The 17,122-nt window shown below is 44.0% G+C and overlaps 1 protein-coding gene across 3 annotated transcripts in view; it reads left to right on the forward strand.

Moving 5' to 3' along the window:
- The window catches only part of ROR2 (receptor tyrosine kinase like orphan receptor 2), a 190,455-nt gene that overhangs the window by 162,846 nt on the left and 10,487 nt on the right, over positions 1–17,122 (forward strand). For 2 of the 3 annotated variants that reach the window (XR_005986168.1, XM_041744912.1), the window contains exons 3-5: positions 419–706; positions 1,563–1,593; positions 14,928–15,055. Coding sequence is in view for 2 of the 3 variants with exons in the window: in XM_041744912.1 (XP_041600846.1) it covers positions 419–706; positions 1,563–1,593; positions 14,928–15,055 (447 nt within the window). In the remaining variant the exon portion in view is untranslated. Of the gene's footprint in view, positions 1–418; positions 707–1,562; positions 1,594–9,659; positions 10,277–10,558; positions 10,611–14,927; positions 15,056–17,122 lie in introns of those variants that run through there. The other variant, XM_041744913.1, reaches the window with a different exon arrangement.

Genomic DNA, 17,122 nt, shown 5'->3' on the forward strand with positions numbered 1-17,122 from the left:
CAGAAAGCTGTGATGTGCCTTACAGAGAAAACACGAGTTAGCTAAGCTTCCTTCAGGCACGAGTTAACAGCAGTGGTGGCCATGGGCTCAATGTTGATGATCCACGACCCATATTAGGTTGTCTAATAAGGTGTCTTCAGGCAGAAACACACGTAAAATGAACTTATGCCATGATTGAGGACAATACTGTGACCAGAGGCCCAAAGGAACCTGACAGTATTTCCCTAGGAGCAGTGCTTTGCTAACCCAGTGTTCTCAGAACATTCTGGAACATTATTATCACCAGTGCCGGGAATGGGCTGTATTTACATGAGAGAAAACAGGAGCCGTCCTGAGCCGGTCCTGGGAGGAGCGCCCGGCAGCCCCCTCTGCCAGCCCTCACTCAGTGTTGCTGTTCTGTGATCGCTCTCTGCTGCAGGCTACTTCCTGAATTTTCTGGAGCCAGTGAACAACATCACCATCGTGCAAGGCCAGACAGCCATTCTCCAGTGCAAGGTGGCGGGGAACCCCACCCCCACTGTGCGATGGCTGAAGAACGACGCCCCCGTGGTGCAGGAGCCCCGGCGCGTCATCATCCGCAAGACAGAATACGGCTCGCGATTGCGGATCCAAGATCTGGACACGACGGACACCGGCTACTACCAGTGCGTGGCCACCAACGGGGTGAAGACCATCACGGCCACCGGCGTCCTATTTGTGCGGCTCGGTGAGTCGGGGCAGCCTGGGTGTGCGGTTATCAGGTGGGGATACTTGAAGCCCCGGGACAGAAGGGTCATTTGCAGCTTGAAACCACACCCCCACCTGCCAGCAGAAGGATCAATAAAACCCTTCCCTGTGGCCTCTCCCTTTGCACGAGGGCCCGGCCTAACCTGCAGCCACTTGCTAGTAGTAAAGGAACACAGACACAGACGGAGCGGTCTGTAAACCCGGAGTGCAGAAGGGAGCCCCAGACACGTTTCTGTGAGGTGAGCGTGAAGGCCGTGTCCTAGGTGGTGGTCCCATGAGGAGGAGCACGTGCGCGAGCACGTGCGCGCGCGCGCACACACACACACACACACACACACACACACACACTGCACTACCAGGTACCTGGTACCTGCTGCCGAGCCCAGGGGCGACCATCCTCATCACCGGTGGCCACAGGGAGGGGTGGATGAATCCTCTCTCATCCCAGCTGCAGATGATCCCCGTGCTGCCCCAGCCCTGCCACCCGGGCTCCAGACCATTCGGGCCCCGGTTGGGAAACATCTCCTGAATCAAGGTTAGATGAGGAGAGAGCGAGACAAGGCAGCAAGAACTCCAAAAATACCTCCAAATGTTTCTGCAGAAACCGAGAGTGCTCCCCATCCACATTTCGTGGTTTTTGGCATCCCTGGCATGTAATCTTGGGCAGCAGCAGAGCCCAGGGCCCGAGGACGGATCACCACAAATGAGCACACTGGCCTGCGGCTGCCTTTACCATGGGCTGGATTGAAAAACAAAAAAAAAAAAGATTGATTCCAAGTTGTGAAGTATTAATAACCTGTCTTCTTTCTTTCTTCTTCTTCTTTTTTTTTTTTTAGGTCCAACACACAGCCCAAATCATAACTTTCAGTAAGTATCTGTTTTCCTCAAACCATTTTCTCATTCCCAGAGGGTTTCCGTTATATAAGGATCCAGGATTTAAATCCAGCAACTGCACATCTTTGCCGAATTTGCTGGACGTTGGCTGGACTTCACATAAGGATGACGATGTGCTTGCTTTGGGGGGAACACCGTTATATTTTCTGTAGCTCAGCATTGGGGAGAGATGTCGCAAGAGCAATTGTTGCTGGTTCCTTCCAGTGACAGTGAGTTTACAAGGCAGCTGGGAGGAGTGTAAGTGTCCAGGCCAGGTTCCTGGGGCCACCAGGTGTCCCGGGCACATTTAGAAACAGGGAGGGCCCTCTCACTGAAATCCTAGCATCACTCGTGACCGGCTGTGGGTCTAGGACATGTGTGGCCACTGAGCCTCCTGGCATCCTCCGAAGTAGGCAAGTGTTGGACCCACCTTCCCAGGTGAGGACACTGAGGCTGAGTCTGGCTCATGCATCTTTCTCAGCCGTGGGTGGGTCCTGACTGTGAACCCAGGTGCCTTTTCCCTGATGCATCATCTTTGCATTGTACCTGTCCATCTTGGGAGATTCTCTGGACCTTGCACGTCCTGTCATCCTGTATACCAGAACCCCTCTTGTCAGGGCTTGTGTTTGAGATTAGCAGGGGCTACTGGGCTCCTCATTTATTGTCCAGACCTATCAGAGAGCCATGGCTTCAGCTCCAGATGTCGTGAATGGTGACACAGATGCTACGTGTTGGTCAGTATTTGCTCATCCACGTTCCCCACCCCCTGGCACCTCGTCAGCACTGGTCACTGGGAAGGGTGGGCAGGGGCCCCAGGTAGCATACATCGGGCACTATTTCCAGAAGGTGGATCTTGATATATTTAAAGAAACCTTGTTACCCTGCTACTATGGACTGAATTACATCCCCCACCCTTTCTCCTCCCAGCCCTCCACTTTCCGATTCATACACTGAAGCCTTAACCCCCTGGCCCCTGTGACAGTATTAGAGAGAAGGCCTTTATGGAAGAAATGACAGTTAAATGAGGTCCTGAGAGTGGGACCCTGATCCTATAAGACTCATGTCCTTACAAGAAGAGGAAGACACGTGAGAGCTCTTTCTGTCTACCATGTGAGGACACAGCAAGAGGGTCGCTGTCTATAAGCCAGGAGCTGAAGAGGCTGTTACTTTGATACTGAACTTCTCAGCGGCCCCAAAACTATGAAAAGTCAGCTTGTCCCACCTGGGCTATTTGTTATGGCAGCCTGAGCTGACTCATACATCCACTTTATTACTATACCATATTTTTAGGCTTCTTTGCCATTGTCTTTTACTCTTTCATCTGGACTTTTGTCCATTTGTATTTTAATCAGAATTGCATAGAAATCGGATTTTTTGCAGTTACTTTTTCAGATACAAAGGTTGCTGTGTGGTTTTACTCCTTTGAATATATTAATATTATGTTACGTAATAGAGCTCCTGGTGTTGAGTAGCTTTGCGGTCCAGGTCTGAAATCCACTCAGTTGGGGTGAGTTATTCTTTCATTGGGCTGCTGAATCGATCTGCTGCTTTGTGCCAGCAGACAACCTTCTGTAATCAGGGACCTCGTAGTCAGAGGCACCAACGGTGACCACGACCTTTATTCAGTAGACTAAACTCCACCTCCATGTGGCATCTCTGGAAGTTAACCGAAACCAAGACAGAAAGAGGGGGAATCAGTGGGCTTAAGACAGATTTGTCCATAAGTTCTCCATCTTTGTCTCTGGAGTGTCACCAGCTCATCCCACCTGTTGACTCCTCTCTTGGGCCATTTCCTGAGATTCTTTCCTTGCTGGACCAGCCGGGTGCCTGTGCCTGCAAATGCAGAGCTGAACAGTGAGTAATGGTGGAGCCTTGGTCGATCACTGAGTGCAGCAGGCCAGCACTGTGTTGCTGCTCTGAAATGTGAGTGGGAGCGGCTGCTAGGACTCCCTTCCAGGCCCCCTTTCCCAGCTGCAGCCCTTGCACAACCACACCTGCACATGCTGCCAGATCCCTGGACACCCCACTGGCTCGTGTGTGTTGAGCGAGGTACAGGGATTTACTGCTGTTCAAACAATGCTTTTCCTTTCATGCTTTTGAAGAGAAGGTGAGGAGGGTGTGTGTATGGGAAACAAAGACTTTAAGAACAGGCTGTGACTCCACAGACCCAAGTTCAAAGACGCCGTTATTACGGCTTACTCAGGTAGCAGCTTGGGTAATGTGAGGGGATTAATGTAAGGCTCTGTGTCTCATGTTTCATGTATGGGTTTCATTTTTATCTGCTCTTTTAGAATGTGGTTCATTTTCATGATGACAGACCTGTATGTACACCGCAGGGTAGCCTGGTGGCATGGCCAGGCGGTGGAGGGGTGGTTAGAATGAGGTAGCCCTGAGACCTGCATATCAGAGCTTCCCTGTTCCCAGCATTGCTGTCCTGGCCGACATCGTGGCCCACACGTGTGTGCACACATAATGTGTAGCAGCAGACACTGCCTAAAGGGAGCTGTGGTGTTTTCTTGGACAATTAAAAATTACATTAGTCATTGGCCTCTGGAAAATCGCCTTCCTTGGGGCTGTTTCCTGAGCCCTTTTCTTACCTTTCAAATGGCAAGTGACTCCAAGGCTTTGGCCACTCACCACCCCTACTGTTTGTGGCCCTGGAAGCCCCATTTCCTGGTCTGTCTCCCCATCTCCAGGCCCCCAAACTCCACCACATCAGGGGCATCTCCGGGTAGATGACTCAGAGGTACCCCACCATTGACATGTCTAAACAGAACTCACCTCTCTGCTCCCTCCAATTCCTTCCACTGCTATTTTTGGGGGAACTGTCATAACCAAGTTCAAGCTTTATCCTAATTACAGGAAAATAGCCCTATTAAAAAAAAAAACTGAAACTGCCAACAAGCCAATTATTAAAAATGACTTCAGGAGAAACCAAGCTGCCTTACTGTTGGTAAGTAAACCGGCTCAGACAAAAGGCTGACACTGAGCATTTGATGTGAAAGCCATTATACCAGCAACCTAATCAAACTGAGTTGGAGGGAGGAGAGAAGCCAGCCTAATTTTTTTTTCTCTGTGACTTCTTGTCATGATAGATGCTGCTTCTCGGAAAATATAACTCCTTAAATCCCACAGTACAGGACTTGAATAAAAATAGAAACTTAATTCATCTTAAGATTATGTGATGCAGGCAATAAGCGAATAAAGAGATCATCGTGGGTAAAGTCATTAGAGAACACACACCCTCCTTAACTCAGACCACATAACGACACAGTCGAAAATGTTTGCGCTCTAGCGGTAATGATAGTATTAGTGCTGGACGTGTAGTAACACATTTAATGCCTCCACTTGGTCTTTCTCTGTTTTCAGTTGAGCCCATGCATTAGCTGTTATGCCCTGTGATGCATGGATGAGAGCTTTTCACACACCGACCTCCAAAGTCATCCAAGGAAATACCAACCTTCTGAGGTTTGCCCCGGAGGGACCAGCTCCCTGAACACAGTGTGGGAGAATTACACTTACTTCTTGGTGAACTGGTCACACGTGAGCTGCCGTTTCTCTGCTTCTGGCCGTCTCGTGTGATCCTGGCCTTAGAGATGACAGGGCAGAACCAAGTGTTTCTGAGAGGTTCTGCTGACTTGGGTTTTTATGGCGTGAATGTTGGCGTTGATTGTGTTCAGTTGGACCAAGTGCACACTTTTGTCACATCTAATACGACATCAGCGTAGTTGGATGCTAGGAGTACTTTATCTTGGAAGTAGAAATATAAAGCATGGTGTCTTACTTTTAAGGAAATCATTCATTCATTTAACAGATTTATACTGGGGGGCAACTACATGCCAGGCTTTGTTCAGGGGGTCGGGAATATAACAATGAATGAAACAGACAAAAACTAAAAATTCCTGCTGTGCGGTGGTTACACCCTCTTGGGAGACTCTTGTGTCTGGCTTCTTTCATGACATGTAGTATCTGAAAGATTCTTCCTGTGGCTTATTCCTGTTTGTTGGTGGTAAGTCCTCTGCTTTATGACAATACTACAATATGTTTATTTACCCATGGGTGGACATTTGGGTGTCTGGTTTGGGGCAGTTATAAATAAGGCTGCTTTGAATGTTTTGTGTTCAGGTATTTTTTTGAGCATGTTTCAATTTCTCTGGAATACATCGTTGTCTGTGGGATTACTGGGTCAGATGGTAAGTATGTATGTAAGAAATGGCCAAACTCTTCCCTTAGAGTGGTTTTTCCACCTGATGCTGCCACCAACAATGTGTGAGTTGCAGCCACATCCACGCCAACACGTGGTGTTGTCTGATTTTAGCCATTCAGCATCTTGTGTTGTGATGATTCATGGTGGTTTAATTTACATTTTCTCCTCACAAAAGGTAAGACTATCTTTTCAGGCCACACTTTTGTAAAGTATCTGTTAGGCTTTTGTCCAACTTTACTGTGGTGTTTGTCTTCCTATTGAGCAACAAGAGTTCTTTATATATTCTGTATACAGTTCCTTTGTCAAATACATAAAATGTTTTCTCCCAGTCTGTGGTTTGCCTTTTTCTCTTCCCTTTTTATGATTTTATTTATTTATTTGAGAGAGAGAGCATGAGCATGAGGTGGGAGGGGCAGAGGGAGAAGCGGACTCCCCACTGATCAGGGAGCCCAATGGGGGTTTGATCCCAGGACCCTGAGATTGTGAACTGAGCTGAAGGCAGACACTTCGCCGACTGAGCCACCCAGGAGCCCTGCCTTTTTATTTTCTTAATGCTGTCTTTTGATGAGCAGGAAAATTTAATATTGATAAGTCTAATTTATCATTCTTTTCTTTTATGCATCATGTCTGAGAAATCTTTGCCTTTGCTTACTTCAGTACAATAAAGATATTCTCTGGTGTTTTCTTCTATAAGTGACATAGTTTTAGCTTTTATGGTCAGGTCTGTGATCCAACTCAAAGGCAGATTTTGTGTATAGTAGGAGTCATGACTTTATTTTTTCCATACAAATGTCCAGTTCTTCTGACACCCATTTTTGAAATGATTGATCCTTCTCAAATGCCTTCATGCCTTTATTGAAAATCAGTTGATCATAGGAGAGGGTCTATTTTGAGAGATTCTCCATCATGTTCTGTTGATCTGTCCTTATATCCCAGTATCACATTGTCTTCATAATTGTAACGTTGTGGTACATGTTACAGTTGGATGGTGCAAATTCACCCTCATCCTTCCTCTCTTTCGTGATTGTTGTGGCTATTCTATTTTGCATTTGCCTGTAAATTCTAGAATCAGTTTGTCAATGTCTACATAAGTGTGTCCGGGGATGTTCTTAACTTTCCATTTTGAAATAGCTTCAAATGTACAGAAAAGTTACGATGAGAAGAGTAATAGTAATGTTTCTTGTATCTTTTTACCCAGGCTTACCAACTCTCATTTTGCCATATTTGATTTATTATTGTCCTGTACATATTTGTAATTACTACTTTTCCTGAGCCACTTGAGAATTGGCTGCACTCATCATGCCCTTTCCCCCTTTATGCTTCTGTGTGTATTTCCTAAGATCAACCATATTTCCTTATAGAACAACAGCTTCAAATCCAGTGAAAATTGCCATTCATTTTCCAGTTTCTTTAATTGTCCCAGTAATACCATTTAGACCCCTTCCCTGGGACAGAATCCTCTTCACATTGTTTTCACGTCCTTTAATCTGGAACAGTTTCTCAGCCTTTCAGGACATGGAAATTTTTGACAAATGCAAGGCAGTTATCATACAGAAGATCTCGGCATTTGAGTTTGGCTAATGTGTATGATGATGTCCATGATTAGATGCTGCATATGCATTTTTTACTTAAAGTATGTAAGTGACGTTTCCTTTTCAGGGTCACACATCTGGAGATACATGGTAGAAGTCTACCCCTTATTGGTGCTATTAATTTTGCTCACTTGTTTATTTTCACATCATATAGTTATTTACTTTTTTATAATTTAAAGTAATTTGTGAAGAAATTCTGCTAGGATTTTGATACATGATATTGTACTGTGGGAGAATTGACTCCTTAGAACCACTGAATGGTCCACCCAATGAATATGGAATATATTTCTATTTATGTAGGTTCTCTTTTATTTATCTCTACAGTGTTTTGAAGTTTGAAGTGTAGAGGTCTTGTACATACTTTATTATATTTATTCCTAAGTATTTCAACCATTTTTAAGTGTATAACTCAGTGGTATTAAGCACATTCACGTTGCCATGCACCCATCACCCAAACTCTCCAGAACATCTTCATCTTTCCAAACTGAAACTCTGTATCTGTTAAACAGTGACTCCCCATTTCCCTTTGCCCCAGTTCTCATGGCTATGGGATCGAGCCCCACATCAGGCTCCATGCTCTGTGCAGTCTATTTGGGATTTTATTCCCTCTCTCTGCCACTGCTTCTCCCCACTGCCTGCGCGTCTTCTCTCTCTCTCTCTCTCAAATAAATAAATAAATCTTTTTTAAGAAGTCATTTACAATAATGTTAAAAGTACACAAGAGTAGCCAAATTCATAGAAACAGAAAGTAGAATCATGGTTGCAGGCAGTGGGGAGAAGCAGTGGCAGAGAGAGGGAAGAGAATCCCAAATAGACTGCACAGAGCATGGAGCCTGATGTGGGGCTCGATCCCATAGCCATGAGATCAGGACCTGAGCCAAAACCAAGAGTCACATGCTCAACCAACTATACCACTGAGGCACCCCTGGAAATGACATTTTTAAAATTTTCATTTGCTAACTGTTACGTATAGAAATAGAATAGATTGTATTGACCTTGTCCTGTGATCTTACTAAATCTGTATTCGTTTTAGTAGTTTAAAAATATATTCCTTAGGATTTTCTATGTAAATTATGGTATGAAACGTGAGTAAAGGCAGTCTTACTTCTTCCTTTCCAATCTATAAGCCATTTGTCTATATACCATTTATCTATCTATCCATCTATCGATCAAATTGATCAATCTATCTCCTGATCAGAATGGTTAAGACCTCCATGGTAATGTCTGCTAAAATTGGTAAGAGCAGACAGGTTTATCTTTTTCAATGTCTATGGGGAAAAATGTTCCTTATTTCACCGTTAAGTCACACATCCATTGTAGGGTTCTGATAAATGCCCTTTTTTAATAGATTAAGAGTGTTTTTTTTTTTATTGAGAGTTTTAGTAATGAATGAATGTTGACTTTTGTCAACTGCTTTTTCCCTGCCAACTGAGATTATTACATGGTTTCCCTCTTTGTCTCTGTTTTCAGTAACCAGTTTTTAAATGTTGAAATAACCTTGCATTCTTGTTTAGCCCAATTGGTTTATTACTTATTTTTCTATTGTCTTTTTATTTGGGTGGGTCCAGTTTTTTTATTTTTGTTTTGTGAAGCATGTTGCCCATTTGGTCAAGGGCATTTTGGTCTGTTATGTTTTGGCATCCTTGTGAGGCATTTGTATCATTTGACCTTATAAAATGAATTAGAAAGTATCTCATTCCTTTATATTTCAAAAGAGTTTGTGTAAAACTACTGTTTCTTCCCTAAATATCTGATAGAATACACCAGTTTCTATTATTTGGGGCTGGGGTTTTTTATCATGGGAAAGTTTTTTATTACTTCAAATTCCTTAAGATGTTTAAGGCTATTGTGAGTTTTATTTCTGTTTCCACTAATTTTAGTGTATTGTGTTTTTCAAGGAATTTGCCATACTTTTCTAAGTTATTGGATCTGTGTTCACATATTTCTGCATAATGTTTCCTATTATCTTTTAACATCCATAGAGTCTTTGATGATGTCCCCTTTTGTACTCCTGATATTGGTAATGTGTATTTTCTCTTTTTCTTAATCAGTTTTTCTAGGTATAAACAATTTTGTTCTTTTTTTTTTTTTGAAGAACCAACTTTTGGTTTTATTGATTTTTCAGTTTCTTTTATATTGATTTATGCTCTCATCATTAGTATTTTTTTAATTACTTCAGGTTTAGCTTGACATTCTTGTTCCAATTTCTTACAATATAAAAACCTTACCTAATTTAAGCATTTAAAGTCATAAATTTCTCTTTAATTGCTGTTGTAGCTGCAGTCCACAATTTTTGGTATCCTGTTTTCACTTCTCATATTTTATGTGAATTCCATTTAAAATACCATTTAATTTTTCTTGTATTTTCTGTTTTGAGCACAAAGAAGTGGGCTATTTAATTTTCAAGTATTTGCAGAGTTTCTAAACCTTTTTGTTATTGATTTTTAATTTAATTTGATGCGATCTGACACTTATGATTCCAATTCTGTTAAATTTACTGTGAGTTACTTTGTGGCGAGAATATGGTCTGTCTGGGTGGATGTGCTGTGCACTGAAACATGGATGCTGTCTCGTTGAGTATGTTGTTTTACAAACATCCATTAGGTCAAGAGGGGTGGTCAGTGTTTCCACTGTTGTTTCTTTATGAGGTTTTTTTTTTTATCTAGTTCGATGAATTGCTGTGAGACAAGTGTTAACATTTCCAAGTGTAGTTGTGGATTTTTCTGTTTCGTTCTCTAGTCCTGTAAGTTCTTGTTCATATATTTTAATGCTCTGATACTATATATGTTCACATTTATATCTTTTTGGTTACCCTCCTGTTTGAAAGATGTTTCCATTGAGTGTGGAATTCCAGGTTCACGATTTATTTTCTCTGCTGGTGAGTAGAAGCTATCCTTCTGTTTTGCTGAGGGGCATTGTTTCTGATGAGGGGCCAGCAATTATTTATCATGTTCCCCCTTTTCTATTTATCTTAAGTTTTCAGGAGGTTGACTGTTATGTGAGTGGATGTTCTTTTTTTTTTTTTTTTTACTCTTTCTTGCTTGCTGTTTGCTGACATTGCTTGATTAATGTGCTACTATTTTTTAATCAACTCTGGAAAAATGTTGGTGATTATTTCTTCAAATCTTTTTTCTGACTCTTTGTGTCTCTCTTCTCCTAGGATTTGATGGCACATCAGTTAGACCCCTTGTACTCGCCCCCAGCTCACTGAGGTGCTGTTTATTATTTTGTAAATTTTTAAATCTATGTTTCAGTTTGGAAATTTTCTTTTGACCTGTCAAGCTTACCATTTTTTTCTCTTTTATCTAATCTGTTCATACCATCCAATGTGGGGTTTATTGCGGATTATGTGTTTTAGTTCTTCAATTTTTTTATAGTCTCTACGTCTCCTGAAATTACCCATATTTTTCTTCTGTGCATTTTTTACTACACTTAGAGTTCCTGAAAGCCCTGGTCTGCTAACATCTGGATCGTCTTTGAGTTTCTTTTGACCATGGGTTATACTTGCCTGTGTCTTCATGTCTGCTAATTTTTCATTGTGTACTCTAGTACACATTATAGTTTGTACTCTAGATTTTGTTACCTTCCTCTGAAGAATCTTTTGTTACTGCAACCTATGGGATTACTGTCAGGTCACCTGAAGCTTATGGAAGTTAGTTTCAGGCTTTGTTAAAGTGCTGTACCTCGGTTTACTCTTTGTGCTTTTGCCCTTTGTGAAAAACGCTTTCTATCCTTCTGCTGCTCTCACTCACCTACTCCTTTCCTTATTTTTTTTTTACATAAATTATAGTTATTTATCTGTCTCCCCTCCTTGACCATGAATTTGTTGGTTTATAAGTTCCTTCTTCATCTGTGTCATTAAGCCTTAGATTAGTGTGTGAGGCATTAGGAATGTAGGAGATACCTGAAATGGAATTTCCAAACATTGCTGTTCTGTGATTCAGTATGCATGGATGTTTCGCTCCTGTGGTTTAAGGGCTTTTACAGATGATGGCTTCTGTCTCGGTACTTTTCTTTAGTCTCTGAATGACCTTTTGTTTTTTTAAAAGATTTTATTTATTTATTTATTCATGAGAGACACAGAGAGAGGCAGAGACATAGGCAGAGGGGGAAGCAGGCTCCCTGCAGGGAACCTGATGTGGGACTCAAACCAGGACCCTGGAATCACACCCTGAGGCAGACGCTCAACTGCTTGAGCCACCCAGGCATCCCATCTGAGTGACCAGTTTTATAGACTTCAGTAGCTCTGTCACTCTTCAGAGGTCCAAAACTATGCCAGGTAAAGGTAAAATATAATTGTGCTAAAAACTAAACAGGAGTTTCCATGTATTTTCTCAAAATTCAGAAAGCTGAAGGATGTCATTTTCTAGCTACTTCTGTTTGTGGTTTTGGACAGTCTCTACAATTCAGCTTAGAAGCCCAGTGAGCCGAGTTAGCAGCAGATGAGATGAGATGGCCTTGAGCCCCTTCTCAGCATGTCTTCCCTACCCATCCCTCCCATCTCCCCCCTGCTCTCCTGGTCCTGGGGGCACCCGGCTTTCTATTCCTTGATTCTTGAAGAAAAGAAATCGCTTCCTCTTGTGGAGTCACTCCAAGGGACTGACTGCATCACATCTCCTATCCCAGTCACAGGTGACGTTCAACAGAGCATGCATATCTCATTGATCTTCCTGGCACAGTGGGTAAGAGCCCCGAACCCACCCGCAGACAGTGACTTGTGGCACACACACTGGGGCAGAGGGAACTTGGGCTCGCGTAAGCATCGGTTTTAATTTAGTCAGCAGTTAACTCCAGGTCACAAAGAGTGAAGGAGTGATTTGGGTGTATATTGTTAGCACCTGTGCTTGGTTGTTTAAACTCTATTTAAGGAATCCTTGACCCAAAGAAATAATGGCTAAGCAAGATTGTGAGAAAGGGCATCCAGCTCTTGTTGACACCAGACTCTCTTTGTTTAGATTATTTATGGCTCCAGGTTCCTTTCTTTGAAAAAGAGAGTTCCTGCAGGTGCCGAAGAGGGAGAGAGCCAGAGGCGGCTGAAGAGACCGTATTGTTCCAGACCCTTTGTCTCCACTATTATGAGCATCCAGATTTTACGTTTGTAAAATACAGATTTTTAAGTCCATTTGGTGAAATTGGACACAACACAGATTTTCACTGGGGGATGGGATGGTTTACCAGTGTAGGGCGGAAAGACAAGTGTTGTTAGGCTTGGGGGCAGGTTACAGATTTGCTAGAAAACAAGTGACTTTATGACAGGCCTAAGGCACTTGCCAGAAGCTTGCCCCCGGAGCCCCAACCCCCGCTCCTCTGCTCCCAGCAGATGGCAGCCGTCATATATCGGCTGTGGCCACATCCACCGTCTCCTGGGAGCATCCTGAGGGCCCTCTGAGAAGCATGTGGGTCCTCAGAATGCCTGATCTCCTCAGCTGAAGGCAGGACTAACAGGTTCTACAGAACAGAATGTGGCGCAGGGGACACATGGGTGGTTCAACGGTTGAGCATCTGCCTTTGGCTTAGGGCATGATCCTGGGGTCCCAGGATCGAGTCCCACATCAGGCTTCCTGCACAGAGCCTGCTTCTACCTCTGCCTGTGTCTCTGCCTCTCTCTCTGTCTCTCCCCCTCTCTCTGTGTGTCTCTCATGAATAAATAAATAAAATCTTAAAGCAAAAAAGAATGTGGCACAGACTCTAGTGGGGCCGTGCACAGGCCCCAACGAGGGAGTCAGACTGGAGGGCCCAGTGGAGGGTCATGTTCTTGTAAGGCTCCCCCTCCAACCTCTGCGTTTAGAAGTGTGATCTGTGGTATCTGTCTACATTGCACACTTCCCTGTTGCATAATAAGCACATCTCATTGTACAAATTATTTGAAGGTCAGACTTTGGGCATCTCCCCTCCCCCACGGCTTCCCTCCATTTCAGAGATGCCTCTCATGCAGTGTAATGGTAGAGCACAGTTTCTGGATTATTGTCATTTTCATAAAAGTCTTGCTTTCAAACCGCAGACATTTACAGGGGTGTGCTGTAGTGTTTCTGATGTAGTTCGCTGCTAAGATGACACATGCTCCTGAGGAGTGTTCAGTGTGTATTTGTACATATACAGGAACATGTACCCACCCACATGTATGCTTCACATTTCGAATCCATCTTTCACAACTCTGTGGCTCTACTCCCTTAAAGATGCTGGATTTTTAAGTTAATAGACTTTATGTTTTAGAGCAATTTTGGGTTTCCAGAAGAATCAAATAGAAAGTGTGGAGAGTTCTCACGTACCACCCCCCAACATCCACACCTACAGTTCCCCCATTAGTAGCATCTTGCATTAGCGTGGTGCATTAGTTGGAATCGATGAGCCAATATCAATACGTTATGATTAATGGAAGTCTGTTCCCTCTTGGTGTTACCACTTGGTGTTGGGCATTCTATGAATTTAGACAACAGATTTTTGAACAGCGTGGGGATTGAGACACCCACCCCTCTGCATGGTTGGAAATCTGCGTGTAATGTTAGACTCCCCAAAAACTTGACTACTAGTAGCCTACTGTTGTTGACTGGAAGCCAACCATCAATAACAGTAGGCTGTTATCGATAATAATCAAGTAACACATATTTTGTGCATTGTATGTATTATATACTGAATTCTTGCCATAAAGTAAGCTGCAGGACAGAAAATTTTACTAAGAAAATCATAAGGGAGAGAAAGTACATTTATCGTATTCTATTTTGTTTATTGAAATCAAATTGCATGTAAATGGACTCACAAGGCTCAAACCTATGCTATTCTGGGGTCAAATATGAGATGACTTGTATCCACCATTTTAGTATCATATAGAGTAGGTTCCCTGCCCTGAAGTCCTGGTTCTTTGCAGGTTCATCCCATGTACCACCCCCTCCACCAACCTTTGGCAACCACTGACCTTTTGCTGTCCCCATAGTTCTGCCATTTTCAGAATGTCAGATGGCTAGAATCATACAGCACGTAGCCTTTCCACATCGGTATTTTACTTCGTATCGTGCATTTAAGCACCGGACCCTTTGTGTCTTTTTGCGGCTCATTTTATGTTTGTTTGTTTGTTTGTTTGTTTGTTTGTTTGTTTGAAGATTTTACTTATTTATTCGAGAGAGAGAGAGAGAGAGAGAGAAGCAGGCTCCATGCAGGGAGCCTGACGTGGGACTTGATCCCGGGTCTCTAGGATAAGACTCTGGGCTGCAGGTGGCGCTAAACTGCTGAGCCACCCGGGCTGCCTGGCTCATGTTTTTGGTGCTGGCTAATATTCTGTCTGGATGGATCACAGTTTGTTTATCCATTCGCCTCCTGAAGGACATCTTGGTTGCTTCCGAGTTTTGGCAATCCAAATAAATAGAACCGCGGTCAACATTTGTGGGCAGGTTCTTGTGTGATCCTCTGTTTTTAGTTCATTTGGGTAAATACCAAGGAACGAGATGCCTTGATCATAAGATGCTGGATTTGAAAAGAAAGAAAAAAAAAGAAAGAAAGAAAACCAGCATGCTCACAGACCGTATCTTCCCCAGAGACGACTACCATGAGGACGGCTTCTGCCAGCCTTACCGGGGGATTGCGTGTGCACGCTTCATTGGGAACCGGACCATCTATGTGGACTCCCTCCAGATGCAGGGGGAGATTGAAAACCGAATCACAGGTAGGAGCAATGCCGTGGGACAGTGAGCACGTGCCCCGCTGCCACGTATCTGCACAGACAGTCCCACCGGCGTCTTGGACGGTCCAACCCTGGTGCGTGTGTCTTGCCATGGAAAGTCAGAGAGCTTTGTTAGAAGGAGTTGGGACTGCCACCCCGGTTTCCCCTAAAATGTTCCCACGTGTGTGTTCCCACTAGCAAGTGCAGATTGCTTATAGAGTATATGTCCGATATACTTCATTGGGTCAACCACGTGGGTTCAAAGCCCTGAGATGTCCTGTCCTCACTGGGTCGCCAGGGCCTCCCTGTCCCCAGGCTGGCCACCCTGGAGGCAGGCCGGTGCCCACACCATTCAAACACTTGACTTTTTTTATTTTCCCTGACTCTGGCTCCCTCTCAGACAGGGGCTTGGTTAAAAGGTTCACAGGGCCCCTCGGAGTTTGGGAGAGAGGTTTGCGGGTCAGCAGCAGTACTCAGGGCTTTCAGGTGCCTGCTTCACGGCGTGAGAAACGAAGCTGCGTGTTCTCTGTCTCTGCTATTTGCCATTTCTGGTTGGCTGTTGGTCCTCAGTGCACTGACTTTTACATGTTGATGTGAAGGTCTTCTTGGGGAAAATCCTTTGAGAAGTAAGACAATGAATTAGACCAAAGCCCTGCAAAGCCCTCTTCCTCTGGACTCTCCTCTCCCTACAAACACACGCACGTTTTTCTCTTCAGACTAAGGAATGAGGAAAATCTTGTGAAAATGGCAGATGGCCCAGTTCAACTGGGTTCTCTACATAATAGTTCTTGACCCTGGCTGCCCACTAGAGCTACCCACCCACCTCTGATGCTGGGCTCCCCGGGAGACGTGGTGGGGTTTGCAGAGAGGCTTGCAAAAAAGCACTGCCCTGGTGAGGATGCTAGGGGATACTCATGGAGGTGTCACTGACATGTCCTTCTAAATTCAGGCCAGCCGTCCCCTTGTCTTTCACCTCAATCTGGAGGGTCTGAGGTCATGGTCTATCACAGATCTGCCTGGCCCATAGTTACTGAACCCCTGAAAACGTTCTGGAAACATCAGTATCTCTCATTGGAAAAGCTTTTCATGTCATTAAAGCAGAACTTCTCAAACCTCTTTGACCCCAACAGACAGTAAAATGTGTGCTTTACTTATGATTTAGTTTTTAGTTTACCCATACCTGTATCTCAGAGATATGACATTGGTTACAAGAAACAAAAACCATCCCTAACAAAACCAGTGCACTTGGATTTTTCTCTTCAGTTCTATTTCATTAAGGGAAAAAGTTGGTTACAGCCTTAATATGAGCCATGCATTCTGCTATCTTCTGTTCTGCTCTAATCATCTTGTAAAATGCTAGTGGCAGACTCCAGAATGTTCATCCCACTAACTGACAGGCCCTGATTCCAGGCACAAGATTGTTCCCGAGTTATATTTGAGGGACCTGTTTGCAGCCTTCAACAACTCATATATTGAAGCAGACTGATTTTACAGCAGTTTTTAGACACAAGCCTAGAAGGATGTTCTCTAGATTTGTGAATTTGGGAGAGAACAAAGTCAAAGTTGCTCTAGACTGCCGGTCTGTGGTTTTGAGACTGTTGGTTGTGGAGATGTTCTGTTTGGAGAGCAGGCTTGTCAGAAGTTGTTCCCAGGATTCTGGAAGCTTCCCAGGGAATGGGCCCCAGGAGGTCTTCAGGGTGACCTGTGAGGAGTGGGCAAAGGCGAGGACATGACCTGTTGGACCTTCTGGATACCTAGAGCCATAGTTTCAGAAATAAGCGTTCACGGGATATGTTCTGAGGGGGTCAGGGGAGAGGAGAGATCACTAAAGGGTCAGCTGTGACACTCTATTGGTTGATTACCCCCAAAGAAATGCTAGGTTTGGCTTTCTTAGAACATCTTTCCATACCTTTGGGGAGGGGGGCATTGGGTCACAGCCCACATCATGACAGCCCTCACGATGGTCACCACCTCTGCCGTAATGGGACTGAACTGGGTTCACACCTGGTTCTTGAGCCAGCTCCGAGACAGCCTGCACCTAAACCTCTTAACTCTCTGCTCCTCGATTTT

Source organism: Vulpes lagopus, chromosome 2, assembly GCF_018345385.1.
Source record: "Vulpes lagopus strain Blue_001 chromosome 2, ASM1834538v1, whole genome shotgun sequence".
NCBI lineage: Eukaryota > Metazoa > Chordata > Mammalia > Carnivora > Canidae > Vulpes > Vulpes lagopus.